Raw genomic sequence first — 13,848 nt, forward strand, 5'->3', positions numbered from 1 at the left:
CAGTAAACCCAATTGGTAGCAGTCTGCACCACCCATATTTACCTGGTAGCTGTGGCTGAGCAGTCAGACTTCTCTCAAGAAGAGTTAGGCAGTATGTAGAGTATACACACTAGGGCTAGAAGTACAGTAGTACAAGCAAACACTGACCAGAGCTTTGGTATAAAAGTATATAATTATTTATTTAAAAACACACTTGTAAAAATACACTGGCACTAATATGTCAAGCAAGTTCAAACATAGTCACTAGAAATATATACACCTCCCTAATTAATGATTTGACAAGTCTAGGTTAATACACCACTTATTTAGCAAAACAGAGGTGAGCGTGTAACCATAGATGACACTCCAATAATTATTTAAAAAGGGAGAGAAAAGGCAGAAATAGGAAAACACACAATACCAACACTTTTAATGAACCACAGCAAGTCAAGAAAGGCAGGGTCTACTGTAGAGCAAAAAGTTCATAGGCCAGGCCCACTCTTGGAGAGAGCAAGGCGGAACGTGCCCAAGATCACACAGTGAAAATGCAGTCTTTGCAGGAAAGTCAAAAAGAGGTCGGATCATGATAGAAAGGTAATGTTAACAGGTCTGAGGTCACGCCAGGATAGAGAGTCAAGGATTTACAGGACACCTTGGACAGTCTGTTGCAAGGGAGACCAGGCGGGACACAGTACCTAAACTGGTGAGAAAGCTCCAGCGGGGGCAGTTGTTCCTGGCAGCGGGTGCAAGTCAGTGCTTCGTCCGGGGGAAGAGAAGATCTCGACGTGGAGGAAAGCTGGAGATCGTTGCACTGCCAGGGAAGAAACCAGCCACAGAGTTTCCCGGTTAAAAGGTACTACCCTTTTATTCGCGGTAGTGGTGAGGCGTGGCTATCCGGCCGTCGGGGTGCTTGGCACAGGCGATTCGACCACGAGATGATCCAGGAAGGCGAAAAAGGCGAACTGGTTGGTCCCACCAGCTCAAAGGGAAGAAGACTCTCCTGGAAGAAGATCGGTGGTGTCGTCGTTGTAGATGGCTCAGCTTCTTCCCTCTTCGGATTCTTTAGGTCCTCTGGCGACTTCTGAAGTTCCAGTCCCCAAAGCCCTGCTTTTATGCAGGCCTCATCCAGGCCCTCATCCCAAGCGTCGTCCAGGAGAGGCACTGCCAGAATGGTATTCCTCTTCAACCCCCCAGTGCTGGTAAAGGAAACCCTCCTTCTTTGTCTCTTCTGGCTTCAGCTGGAAAATCTCAGGCGTGTGGGTGATATTGGCGTGGAACGATCCCACTTCATCCGGCGGAGAAGTTCTCGGTGATGGGGAGATGCCGCCGTCGCCATCCCTGTCCGTCATAACCGTGTCTGTCTTCATATCCCGAGGTAGGGGAGGGTATGTGAGGCGGTTGATGAGGAAGCATGGGATGCCGTTTCCTCTTCTTCGCCGGCAGGGGGCCCGGTACCACCGGGGTCAGCGCCAAGGGGGCTGTCAGCATCCTCCTCTGAATCTCCGAGACCAGCGTTTGGAGAGTTGACAATGTCCAGCGACATGTCCCTGGGAGGTGGAGGGTGAGTAGGCTTGCTGGGCCCAGCGCCTAAGTCGTCGACGCTACCGTCGTCACCCCCCTCAATGATGTTGTCGTCCTCTGTGTTTCCACCCTCGTGTCCCACGTCCTCCAGGACCGTGTGAATGGAACCCATGTCCTCTTCGTCTGAAGAAGAAAGATCTGTGCCCTGGAGCATGGTGGATGCCTCCACTGCCTCCCCTTTTTTTAGTCCTGAGGGGTCGGAGCTGGGCTCAAGTCTGGCATCCTTTTCTCCGGTGTCTTCTCCACCGGCTTGGCCGAAGCCTCCCGCCTAGCAGGAAGGGCCACTCTGGGCGTTGTAGGGGTCCCCTGCAACGCGTCAGCTCCTTTTGCCTTCGAGAGGGTGGCCACCACCAACTCGATTGATGAGGACGGCTTCTCCTGGACCTTCAAAGGTAGGTTGGACACCTTACCCTGCACCTTGGCTTTCTCCAACATCTCCTGCAGCTTCCCGGGGTTAGCCAATTTCCTCTTGGATGAGGAGTTGGAGCGATGGCTCTAGATGGAGGCATACAGCAAAGAGGAGTGCGCCCTGCTTGTCGTGGGACCCGCTTGCACGGCGACTCCGACGGAGATGGACTTGTGGTGCTTGGCCTTGTCTTGGGCCCCCACGGATGGAGCGCCCTCAAAGGCCTTAGAAGCCTGCTCCTTGGACCGGCCGGTCCTGGGTGAGGCATGCCTCTGCTTGCCACACACATGGTAGAGGCCTTGGCGGCGTGGCTCAATGCCGCCAATCTACTGCGCCGATCCTTGATGGTGCGTTTGGATAATCTCAGGCAAATTTCGCAAGCCACTTCCTTGTGATCCGGATGGAGACAGTAGAGGCACCTGAAGTGTTTGTCCTCCACAAACACTTTCCTCAATCCGCAGATGGAGCAGAGCTTGAAGAAAGAACTGCTGTTGTCCTTCACCTCCGACATGGCCCAGCGTGCAGTGTAGGCCCGATGGCCTTCTGGAATCTTCGATGAACTCTCGATGATTCTTGCCCTAGAGGGCAATGAAGACGCCGACAAACGGATCCCTGCTCGTCATTCAAAGGAACGAAAGAGCACACAGGATCCATTTGACAATAATTCTAACTTTTTGACGAAAAAAACAGCTCTTATGTAAATATAATAAATATATATTTTATATACATTTGTGTGTTTCTTTGAATTCCATTATTAACTGGGTTCAGTGTACTTACCTACAGCTTACATCTTCCCCTTAAGATATGCCTGACTGTTCTGCCACGGTTCCAGGAGTAGTACAGACTGACACTAAGAGTTGGGGACTTCTATACCACCATTGGGATAGTTTTATGAAGTCTTACCTCAGGTGGACTTTAGGAAAACTCCCCTAACACAAACAGTCACGGCTGACCCGCTGTGGGTCCACATGGAAAATAAGGCAGCGCTTAGTCCCATTTGAAAGCTTTTTCCTGCACATACGCTCTATTAGGAAAGATTATCTTTTTGATGCTTTCCTCCCACAGACTTCCATGGGACAACCTATCTTTTCGCTATTGTTTGCTTGAAGTTCTGACTTTTTAGAGGTAAGTGACTCCCCCTCTGTCTGATTCTTTTTGTTTTTTTCCACATTCTTCTAAGGAAACTGGTCAGTTCCCAAGTCTATTAGTACTGGAGACTATGGCTCGTGGTGGATTTACACACATTACCGCAGTGTGGTTATGATACTTTGCATCCTTTTAGCCTTTTTCTTTAGTAACTTTGTGGTAATAATTACAATGTTCCCAGGATGGGCTGGTGGCTGCGGATATTCTTATGATCCTTTATTTTTACTCATGCACGTTTGGATTTTACTGCATAATGTCATAAAGAGTACCATATTCCTAAAATGGCCATGCCAAAACATGTGCATCTGTCCTATAGCCATTTTGTGCTTTGCTTTCTTCCTGCCCTCTTAGTTCTGGAATTTCCAAATATGTAAAGCCCTTTCCGAGGCAAAGCCTCTGCTTTCACAGGCAAAGTGGTGGTCTGTCTGTCTGTGTTGCCGGATGTGGAGGCTGGGTCTGTCTGGACCCAGTCCAAATCTGAGCCACAGCGAGTGTGTTGCTGGGCAGAATGTGTGGGAAGTGGCTGTCCAGCATTGGACTGCCTCCAGGCAGTTTGAATGGTGCAGATCTTTACCATGCAAGAGATCATCATTCGGCCCAAGGGCCCAAGACCCCTTCGAAGAAATACCACCTACTGAAGACCCGACTGTTGCCACTGCCCAGCATTGCCTCCAGCCAAATCCTGGTGAAGCCCTGCTCCTCTGTTCTGATCTCAAGAATGCCCTTGTAGCGTTGATCCCTCGAATGGTGGGAACAGCTTGTCCCCACCCGCTCGAGGATACGTGCCTGCCGAGCCATGGGAAGGATCACTGGCCCACGCAGTGGACTGACTAGCTCTCTCATGGGTCACCTTGTTATAGCCGTCGCTGTTCGGGATGCATCTGTGGAACTTTGTGGATCTTCAGCTTGCATAACAAGACACCCGCTCCTGCAATTTCAGCCTCCCATGCTGAAGAGAAGCTGTGCAGGGACTGCTCCTTTGTCCGGCAGACGAACACCTGTCGTCACGGTTCTATGTGATATTACCGCATTTTAAAGACCAAACACAAAAAAATACTTTTTTGTGTCAGCTTTAAAATGTGGCAATATGACATGCTCCGGCCCTCCCCAAGGTGATCCGATCCCCTCCCACCCTCTCCCGCCGGTTATGCAAAACCGGTGGGAGAGGGAGGTGTTTCACCCCCCAAACACGCCTATCCCCAACCACCACCCCCTTCCCAACACAACACACACCAAGTCCACACACACATCCATACATGCAAACACTCACGCAGGCAAACACCCACGCAGATGCGCGCACACACACGCACATACACATACACACAGACACTCACCGCATACTCATGTGCGGCAGGGGCTGACAGTTTGATTTTGAATGACTGCTCTGTGCGGTCACAGAGCGGTCGTTCTAAACCAATCTCTTTCGTTTTCGGTGAAGTGAAAACTATGTTTTCACTTTGTACTGCCGTCACTTGACTGTGGTGACACCCGCTGACTTCCTTCATGTCCCGGAGGCCTCCTGTTCCATGGAGGTCTATATAATTATGCCAAGGGTGTCCAGCTGTCCAGCCTTCAACCATTTCACTGGGGCCTGAACTGTGTACTAGCTTGACCCCAATCTAGATGCCAAATGCAACCTCTGCACCCTCGTCCGGACACAGTACAGAAGAAAGTGGGTCCAGGGGAGTAAGTTAGCATACCTATTTCTGCCTCCACCATAGGGGTTGCATGGGCATAAAGTCTTCACCCTATCTCTCCCATGCCTGACTAAGATCAGCGGTAATCTGCCGCCTGTGCCTTCCGTAGAGTGGTGGGACTGCAAGGGTAGAGGAACTCTTCTAAACTTTATTTACCTTTGGAACACTTACCTGCAGACTTTGGTTGTTGGGGTACCTTTTGTCACAAAAAAAATAGTAACAAAGTCGTGTGGACTTTAAAACATTTTACCACATGCCAGACTAAAAACATGATTTATGTTATAATTTCTCCATGTGATAGGTAGTACATAGGCATGTCTACACACCCTACCACTATACATATCAGAAAACATAGATCAAACATTAGGAATGCATACTTGGAAGCATCAATGGTCAAACATTATTTGGATTGTGCCCATACTGAGAATGATTTGTAGTGGTTTATTATTGAAACCATACATACAGATGGCAGTAATTATTCAGTTCCCAACAGGCTTAATAAACTGGAACAACACTGGATTAGTCTATTGAATACCCACAACACAGGCCTTAATGAGACACTGAATTGGTCTCTCTTACCCCCAATATGAGTAAAGAGTTTTGAACTTGAATGGGTATGTTCATGGGTATTCCCATTAAGATATGGTGGTCTGGTCGGCTCCTACTTTGGTATGCTAAAGCTGTCTGCAAATCCTATTCTGTATTAATATGCGGATTTAGGTTTTGCTGAGAATTTACCTTTATTTCGATTTGGATAATCTTGTATGACTGATCATTGCGCTACATAGTGGGCTCTCAATATTTGTCTCTTATCAAATATGGCTGCTGGTTTGTGCTTCAGTCTACCTAGCACACAACCGGTCTCGTGTTTGCAATGGCTCAGGCGAACCTGAGCTTTTCAATAAGGCGAGAACGGGCAGTGGTTGCAACCACGTTTACAATACACAAACGGTAAACGCGACTAGACTGGGGTGTGACAAGTAAGGTATTCAACTTATTTTTACTTAAGTGTCTTCACTGGTTTTAAATCTGCTGCTTTTCTGATTCTTAATTCCTTTACCACATTTATATTTTTAAATTATTAGAATATTGTATAAATGTTGATGAAATTGCAAATTATTTATAATTTTGAATTGTGAAGTGTGTGTGAACTATAACACAAAGATGTATTTATTATTTACCACATATAGTTATTTACAGTGCTGCTTCCAACTGTGCCCACTATTGCATAACTGTTTCTAAGGTAAAGTGTTGGTGTTCTATTGGTAGAACCCCAATTGTTAATGTATACATGTGTATGATGGCTGTTGTGTGATAGTACTTACCTGAAGTTTTCATTCCTTAAGACTGTATCTTAAAGGCCTAATAAATAAGTCTATGTTTGTGTGCTTTTCTGTCTACCCAGAATTATTGGAGTGGTCTATGTGCGTCTCACTGTAGCCCTAGACCACTCTCACAGCCCTCCACAGTCTAAGATTTACTGCTCTGCTGAACTACCTTGAATGGGTTTGGGTCGACATCAGTGTCTTTCCTGTTCTTCATAATTGGTTGTCCTCTCAGAATACACTCTCTGGGGCGATTCTGAAAATCCATGTTAGCACGGTGCAGTGAACTGTTGCAAAAGCGTTTTGGTGATATCGCCACAGTTGTGCACAAAGGTATCCCGATATGGGTTTGTTGCATTACCCCTTAGTTGTACTGGTTATCCACTTACAGTGTCTTTATAAAATGGCTTAGTGCTTTATCACCTGAGATATTCCACACAAATTAACATGACCTAGACGTAATCGTGAACATTGGCCGGCGTCGCATCTAGATGGAATTGTGATTATTAGCACATGTCACACTTAGATGGAATTGTGAATGTTAGCGTGTGCCACACCTAAACGTAATCATGCACATTAGCCGGTGTCGCATCTAGATAGGTTGAAAATAAATGTCAGCATATGCCACACTTAGATAGAATTGTGATTGTTAGCATTTGCCCAATTAACCAATCCACTAACAATTTCACCCATCTGCATATACCTCTCAAACTCTAACCAAACACAACCACAATCCTATAACACAACAACCCGCAGAAACTTCACTACACTGCAACAAAACAAACCACATATAGACTCGCACAACAGCACACAACGACTACCCAAGTCCAGCCAACAGAGTTACCAGGTTGAGGCCACCACCAGTACATCACTGCTCTCTTGCACTTTTCCATCTTATTCCCACTAACTCAACCCAGCCCCCCCCCCCGTATCTTTTTCAGAGCCACCAGAGCACCAGGGGACCACTCCGGTGGTGATAGTGTGCGGTACAAATATCCTTTAACATTAACATGACAGTTGTGGTGTTGAAGTGGAACAACTGCTCATAAGACCGTTGTCTAGTTAGTAACATACCCTCTGCAGCTGGGGATCAACACGCCAAATCCTCAAAGTTTGATCTCTGGACCATGTGACCAGTTGACAATCTTTGGATCCTAAAAATACAAAAGGCAAACATCAAGTTTAATTTCTCACCCACCAGACATTTTATGTGCACTCAATCAAAAGTTACAGTAAGTTTACTTTTTAATTTGTTTGACCAGCAAAACCCTTCAATCGCCTTACTTGTCTCCAAACCAGAATAAAAGGAAGCTAAATTAAATGGTATGGTCTACTCACTTTTTGAACAACTACTTCCACACTAGATCTAGTATCATTTCCGGTTTCTGGATAGATGCTAGCAGCTTGGTTGCATATGATTTCCTTCAGTAAGAACTCCTAGCCTCCCACAATAGAAGTGTTAGGTCTCAAAGACATTTTTTGGGGTTTCTTTTAGCTAACTTTGGAAGTCACAGTTGGGAAAGATTTTCCTTTTTGCAGCTTTCCCATCTCTTTTAATGGGACTCGCACACAGAATATCTGCTTATGGTTTGTGTGATCCTGACCCGATTATTGTGAGAGGTCTTTTTAAAGTCACTCACTTAAATAATTTTGCTTAGGAGGCACGCTTTAGTCCATAAGGGTACCAGTTCTGGATGACCAAGGCCCTCCCCCACTACCGTCTTATGGAATGGCAAGAATGGCACCCTTATATTTTACTTTTTGGAGTTTTCCCAGGTTGGTTGTAATGGTACCTACTTTTACACGTGTAGTAGCCACGTAAGTGCTTAAAATTGCTAACCTCATTGTAGGTCTCCAACGTTTACGTTAGCAACGGCTACTTGTAATTAATGGCCAATGGGCGAGAGCTATTAGGGTGGCGATGTCCACAAGTACCAAGTAGAATTTGTACCAAGATTTGTTTGGGTGGTTTACTTAATCTTAATATAAAGACAAAACAAAAACATCGTTATTTTATTATTTAGTTATTTGGACTGTCTCCTAAAGCTTTTCAAGCATATCAGACTGTTGGAAATCAATCGAGACATTCATTGTGAATCCTGGCACTGCCTGCTATCCACAAGTGATCTGTAATCTGGTGTATAGCTTGAAACATCAACAACACTTAGATGCTGTATGATGGAATCAAAGTTTTGTTTTCAAGAAGTTCATGTCTAAAAAACACAGATTCGCAGAGATAGGCAATCACATTGGCTGATAAGTGCAAACACTATGGCAAGGAGTGGATCTGCACTAACTGCACACCTGACATGGCAGACACAAATTTGGGACAGTTTTTGGTGTCTGATGCAGGGTGATATGGGGAAACCTTAGTGGAGCTACTTGTGTCTCGCGATCTATTGGTTGGAGACCATGGGTTTAAGTCATGTGTCTTTGACTCACACTCTTTGTTGGCTACCTTGACCTCCAGGCAGGAGTAGGAAGTGGCTATTGTTAAGATGGATTTACAAAATCAGCCCTGGCGGGAGGTAGCCGAGCAGTCACAGTTTAGCCTCAGGAAAATTGTGGGTGGCCTAGGGCTACAATGAGGCCACACAGAGCAACGCCAATAATTAAAGCTGGACATTAGCATATGAAAATACAGTTATTTATTATAGCTTGTCTTAGGCTCATTGTCAAAGTAACCAATAAGCCATTATATAAAAAGTTATAAGGATACAAAGTATCCCAACTGGACTTTACTGTAAGAAGATGTGTGCAATTGTAGAAATACAAGAATTCATAGAGAATGACAGTCTTATAGACTAGTCAGTTTCACCATAAGAATGAGCAAACGGTCAAGGGAAGTAAAGCTAAATGCTTTACTGACCTCCAAAAAGTCACCACAGGGTTCAAAACAAGCAACAAAAAAAAAGAATGGGGTCTCATAGAAATCTATAGAGGGAAAGGTGCAAAAAGGTAATCTTTCCTAAACGCCATATATGATCATTCTCTTTGCAGGCTGTGGTAAATCGGACAAAAGAGACTGACAAGAGGACAGGTTTGTACAAATGGTCATTAAAGAAATTTAGAAAACCTTCTCTGGGACCTAGCTCTAGAATAGATTTCCTATGCTACAAATTAAAAACCTGGTGCTCATCAGGATGTCCCACAAATAAACTTAGTCCTCATCCAAAACTATGCTAAACCTACTGTCTAACCTACCACTAGGAAAAGAAAGAAAGAGAAACTAAGCTTCAGCTTATAATTGAGTTACTCTCCTTTTGTGGTGGTTGGTTTCCTGACCCCCCACTAAAGAGTCTTGACAGTCTTCTGGTTCTTGGTTTTTCTTAGAATGATCAACACAGCAAGGAAACCTGTCTTTCATTGGTTCTCGAGGTTCAAATAATGGTCTCCTCAGGTAGTCCTTATAGTCTCTGGTTTATCCCTTCTCCTGGCATGAGTTGCTTTGACCTAGATAGGCTGGTATTTACAAAAACCACATCTTGATTCATAAATGTAGCCTCAGATAGGCTACAACTCTGTTTCACTCGGATGGGTTTCTCCTTTCTATCAACCCCTCGCAGGGTAGTCATTTTCTCAGCCCTGGGTGGGATAAGGGATACCTAGCCCTCAGTGGTTAATGCTTTTCTCTGCCCCATCTGAGGTATTTTGAGCATTAGCCTCGTGTGGGCTTCGGGCCTTCTCAGCCATGCTTGGTTCGATAACTTTCTCTCCCCCTCCTGGGGTATTTGGATCATTAGCCCTGTGTGGGCTACGGCCTGCTCAGCTCTTTTTCGTTCATTACTTTTCTCTCCCCTACTGGGGTATTTTCAATCCGTCGTGGGTTACAGGCCTTCTCAGCCCTGCTTGTCCGGTTGCTTCTATCACCCCCTCACGGGTATCTGGTTTCTCAAGCCGGTTTGGGGTTCGGGCTTCTTTAGCCCCGTTTGCCTGGTTGCTTCTATCGCCCCCACCTGAGTTATTCTGGTTGTTAACCCCGGGTAGACTAAGGGCCTGCTCAGCCCTCTACGATATCTGTTTTTTCTCATCCTCTTCTCGGGTATTCAAACACTCAGCCCAGCATAGGCTTGGTTCTGGCATCATCACACTCAGACTACTTGTTGATGCCGCAGAGTACCTATTCTATGGTGGCGCTACCCTGGACTGGAGGAGGTCTCAGGTCCACGTCCTTGCCTTTGCTCTGGTCTATGCGGTATGCTGTTCCATGTGGACTTTGCGTGCTGTTACTTTTGTTTGTGCTTCCGTGGTCACTGTCCTGTCTGGGCTCACACCCCCATAGATGCAGCAGCACTCAGCAGACTGCCTTGGGTTTTCACCTGTCACGCCGACCGTATGATGTCAGGAAAGATTTTCTTTTTTGCAACTTTCCCTTCATAATGGAACCCCATTCTTTTTGCTTTGTTTTTCATCCTGACCCGACTTTTTGAACGGATGTAAAGCCTTCAGCTTCACTTCCCCTTTGCTCATTTGATTTAGTGAAACTGACCAATCCTTCAGACTGTTAGTACTTGGAAACTTTGTTTTCCCTTTGGATTCTTGCATTTGTACACTGTACACAAACCCTTAACAGTGCAGTGCAACGGGGATATGTTTTTATCTCCCCAACCTTTCACACTTGGGATTTTTGCTTACTTTTATATGTGCCTAAAGACAAGCTGGTAGCAGGAATTACATTTTTCCAGTTTTTGATTTGTTTTTGTGTGCACATTCGCGTTTACCGGGTATGGCTACTAATCGTGGTAAGTGCCCTAAAATGGCTGTGCCACACGATTTCTGCTTTTGCTTTGGCAGTATTGTAGTTTGGCCTTTTTCCTGATTTCCCAGATCAGGAAATCCCATATATGGTTCTAGTCCCAATCCACATCACTGGTGCCAGAAAGTCTGCTGCCGGGGTGGATGTGAAACCACTAAGGCCCTTGTTCACTCCCCCTGTCTGGCCCTGTAACACACTCCTCGAGGCACAAGAGTGCTGCCTGGATCGCACTGTGCGCTCTGATGCACCCAATGAGCATGCAGAAGTTACATTCATCAAGGTAAGCCATAAAAGGCTTATGTGCACCAATGTGATATTCCCTGCTGGGCAAATTGAGTATACTATTCCATTGTAAAGCCGTGATATCATTTATAAAGAATTGCCTACGAGCCATTTACAAATGGCCACTTTGAACCAGCTGCCTGTTCTACCCCCACTGCTGCCAGAGTTATCCCAGTCTTAGGAAACATCCGATTGGATGGCTTACAAACATATGGTCCCGGAAGCAGGGAGCCAGCAGGTGACGCCAGCCCCATACAAAGGGCAACTTCCAAGGCCCTTGTTCACTCTCCCTGTCTGGCCATACTACACGTGTACGCCTATATGCATGTACCTGGCAAGATAGGAATCTGCTACAATACATGCCATCTCCAAAAGCTTGTACGCTATGCCTTAGAGCACTCACACACGCATGTACGCCCTGTGCCCCAAGGCTTGTCTCGCACTTGACCACCTAGACTACATGAGCATTCAACCTTGCTCAAAACCTGCTCTGCATTCCCTGGGTGATGACAGGGTTTGAAATTGCTGGGAGCTATTTATTTAGTGTTTATAGCCAAGGTGAGCCTGGTTAGCTTGAAACCAAGAGCCACCATGAGCCACATTTGCGAAACCCGAGGCAAGTGGAGTCGTACAAACGTAGCTATGTGATATTAAATGTGTAGGTTTGGGAATGTGGAAAAGAGAATAAAGGACAACCGTAATGGACATTTAAAACCTATTGGATACAAGTTAGATTACAAGTTAGATTTGCTGTTCAGCATATACTAGCTACTGGTTCCCCAGGTGTAGCTCCTGCCTAATGGCAATGCTCGATACCTAGGAGCTGCTTTTTGTTCCTGGTCAACAAATCCCAATTCCGACACCTGTTATGATAGTCGTGCATGCACTTGGCAGCCTACGTCCCCGCTAGGCACCACACTATCCCCTCCATCGCGGAATAAGCACCTGAGAGCGAGGAACCCACAAAGTCTGTACACTCCATGCTGTTCCTGTAGTCGACCGCCCAGCCTACATAAGCTCTCAACCCTCTCAAAAGCCTGTACGGCGCTCCCCTGACTATGCTAGTCTTGCACGTACCCGACAACCCACGCCACCACCAGGCACCACACTACCTCCCCCATCACGTAACAAGCATCTGCGAGTGCGCAGCGTCTCCATGCATGCCAACCGACTTTTTGACGCTCGAGACATCCAGAATGTGCAAAGCCTCAACACGTGGCATGCACACTATCAACGATCCTGATCTATCAAGCCAGCCTTCTCAAATGCCCCACGCATGCCGAACCACTGACACCCTACCAAATCCTTGTGTTACCTCCTCATCCCACATCTCCACCAACCTGTGTGATCCTACTAGTTAAGACCCAAAACGTACTGTTAAGTGTGACATAATTACTACCACCAGAGCAAAGCCACCATCTAACCTTGCAGGAGTATTAAAAAATGTCTCATGTGCTAACCACCTGCCAGAATCACCCCTTCCTTATCTGAATTACCCTGCACTAGAACCCTCTCTAATACACACTTCTCACAACCACACCATTCCCACAGCCCTTACCCTTAAGGGAGCACTAGTGAATGCAAGGTCCATTACAGCACACTCGCTAGACATATCCGACTTGATCGTCTCCAATAACCCTGACCTGCTAGCCATTTCTGAGTCATGGCTGCACCCCGCCACCTCTGGCCCAACACTCTCCTTAGCGCCCACTCGCCGCAAGTATATCATCTACCGGACAGATGAACAAGTTACTTACCCCTGGTAACGTTCTTTCGACTGGATGTTCCTCCAATTCCTCATCTTTGACATGTAGTGTCCACAGCTCGGCTGCCTTGTAAGTTTTTCAGCAGAGGGCGCCCTGTGTCGATGGCGTCGGGTCGATGTCCCTCGAAGGCCTAAGTCGAGGGTGATGTCATCGGATGTTATAAAAGCATGGCGTCCGTAGCCTCAGTTCTCGCCCCACCCCCCCTCCACATGTAGCAGAAGTGGCCACAAATCGGGCCTGACCGTACTCAGCCTTGTTGGAACGAAAGCTGCAATAGCATGGGAAATTCTACAGAGGGGTAGGTTGGGAGGGCGATGAGGAATATGCTGGAGGAACATCCAGTCGAAAGAACGTTACCAGGGGTAAGCAACTTGTTCTTCGAATGGATTGTGTCCTTCAACATATTCCTCATAAAAGCTCAAAGCTCTCCTAGGGTCAACCTATGAAGCCTCTCCTCTTCCTTACTAGGATGCGGAGGATGATAGAAGGCAGGTAGAACCAAACTACCTTGGGTAGAAAGGAGGGTCTGACTTTCAACACACCCCTGTCCTTGTGGAACACAGTAAAGGGTGGCTTTAAAGAAAGTTCCTGCAATTTGCTCAATCTTCTTGCAGATGTAAGAGGAACCAACAGAACAGTATTAAAGGTTAACCACCTCAATGGGCATGAGTGCAATGGTTCAAACAGAGTACCCATCAGAAACTTTAAGACCTAGTTAAGGTCCCAAACCGGAACCTGAAATGGTGAAGGCGGGAACACATTTGTGAGTCCTTTCTGGAATTGAGTAACCAAAAGGATCTTAAAATTAGAGCATTCCTCGGATGAGCGCTTAAAGATTGAGAGCGCTACTAGGTAACCTTTAATGGTCTCCACCTGAAGACCCTTGTGGGCTAAAGAAAGCATAAAGAAA

At 46.3% G+C, this 13,848-nt stretch overlaps 1 protein-coding gene across 5 annotated transcripts in view; it reads right to left on the reverse strand.

Moving 5' to 3' along the window:
* WDR59 (WD repeat domain 59) overlaps positions 1–13,848 on the reverse strand; it is a 1,538,892-nt gene that overhangs the window by 830,738 nt on the left and 694,306 nt on the right. For all 5 annotated transcript variants that reach the window (XM_069604207.1, XM_069604197.1, XM_069604168.1 and 2 more), the window contains exon 11: positions 7,209–7,288. In XM_069604207.1, the coding sequence (XP_069460308.1) occupies positions 7,209–7,288 (80 nt within the window). The remainder of the gene's footprint in view (positions 1–7,208; positions 7,289–13,848) is intronic.

Source organism: Ambystoma mexicanum, chromosome 1p (genome assembly GCF_040938575.1).
Source record: "Ambystoma mexicanum isolate Mex_15411 chromosome 1p, UKY_AmexF1_1, whole genome shotgun sequence".
Lineage (NCBI taxonomy): Eukaryota > Metazoa > Chordata > Amphibia > Caudata > Ambystomatidae > Ambystoma > Ambystoma mexicanum.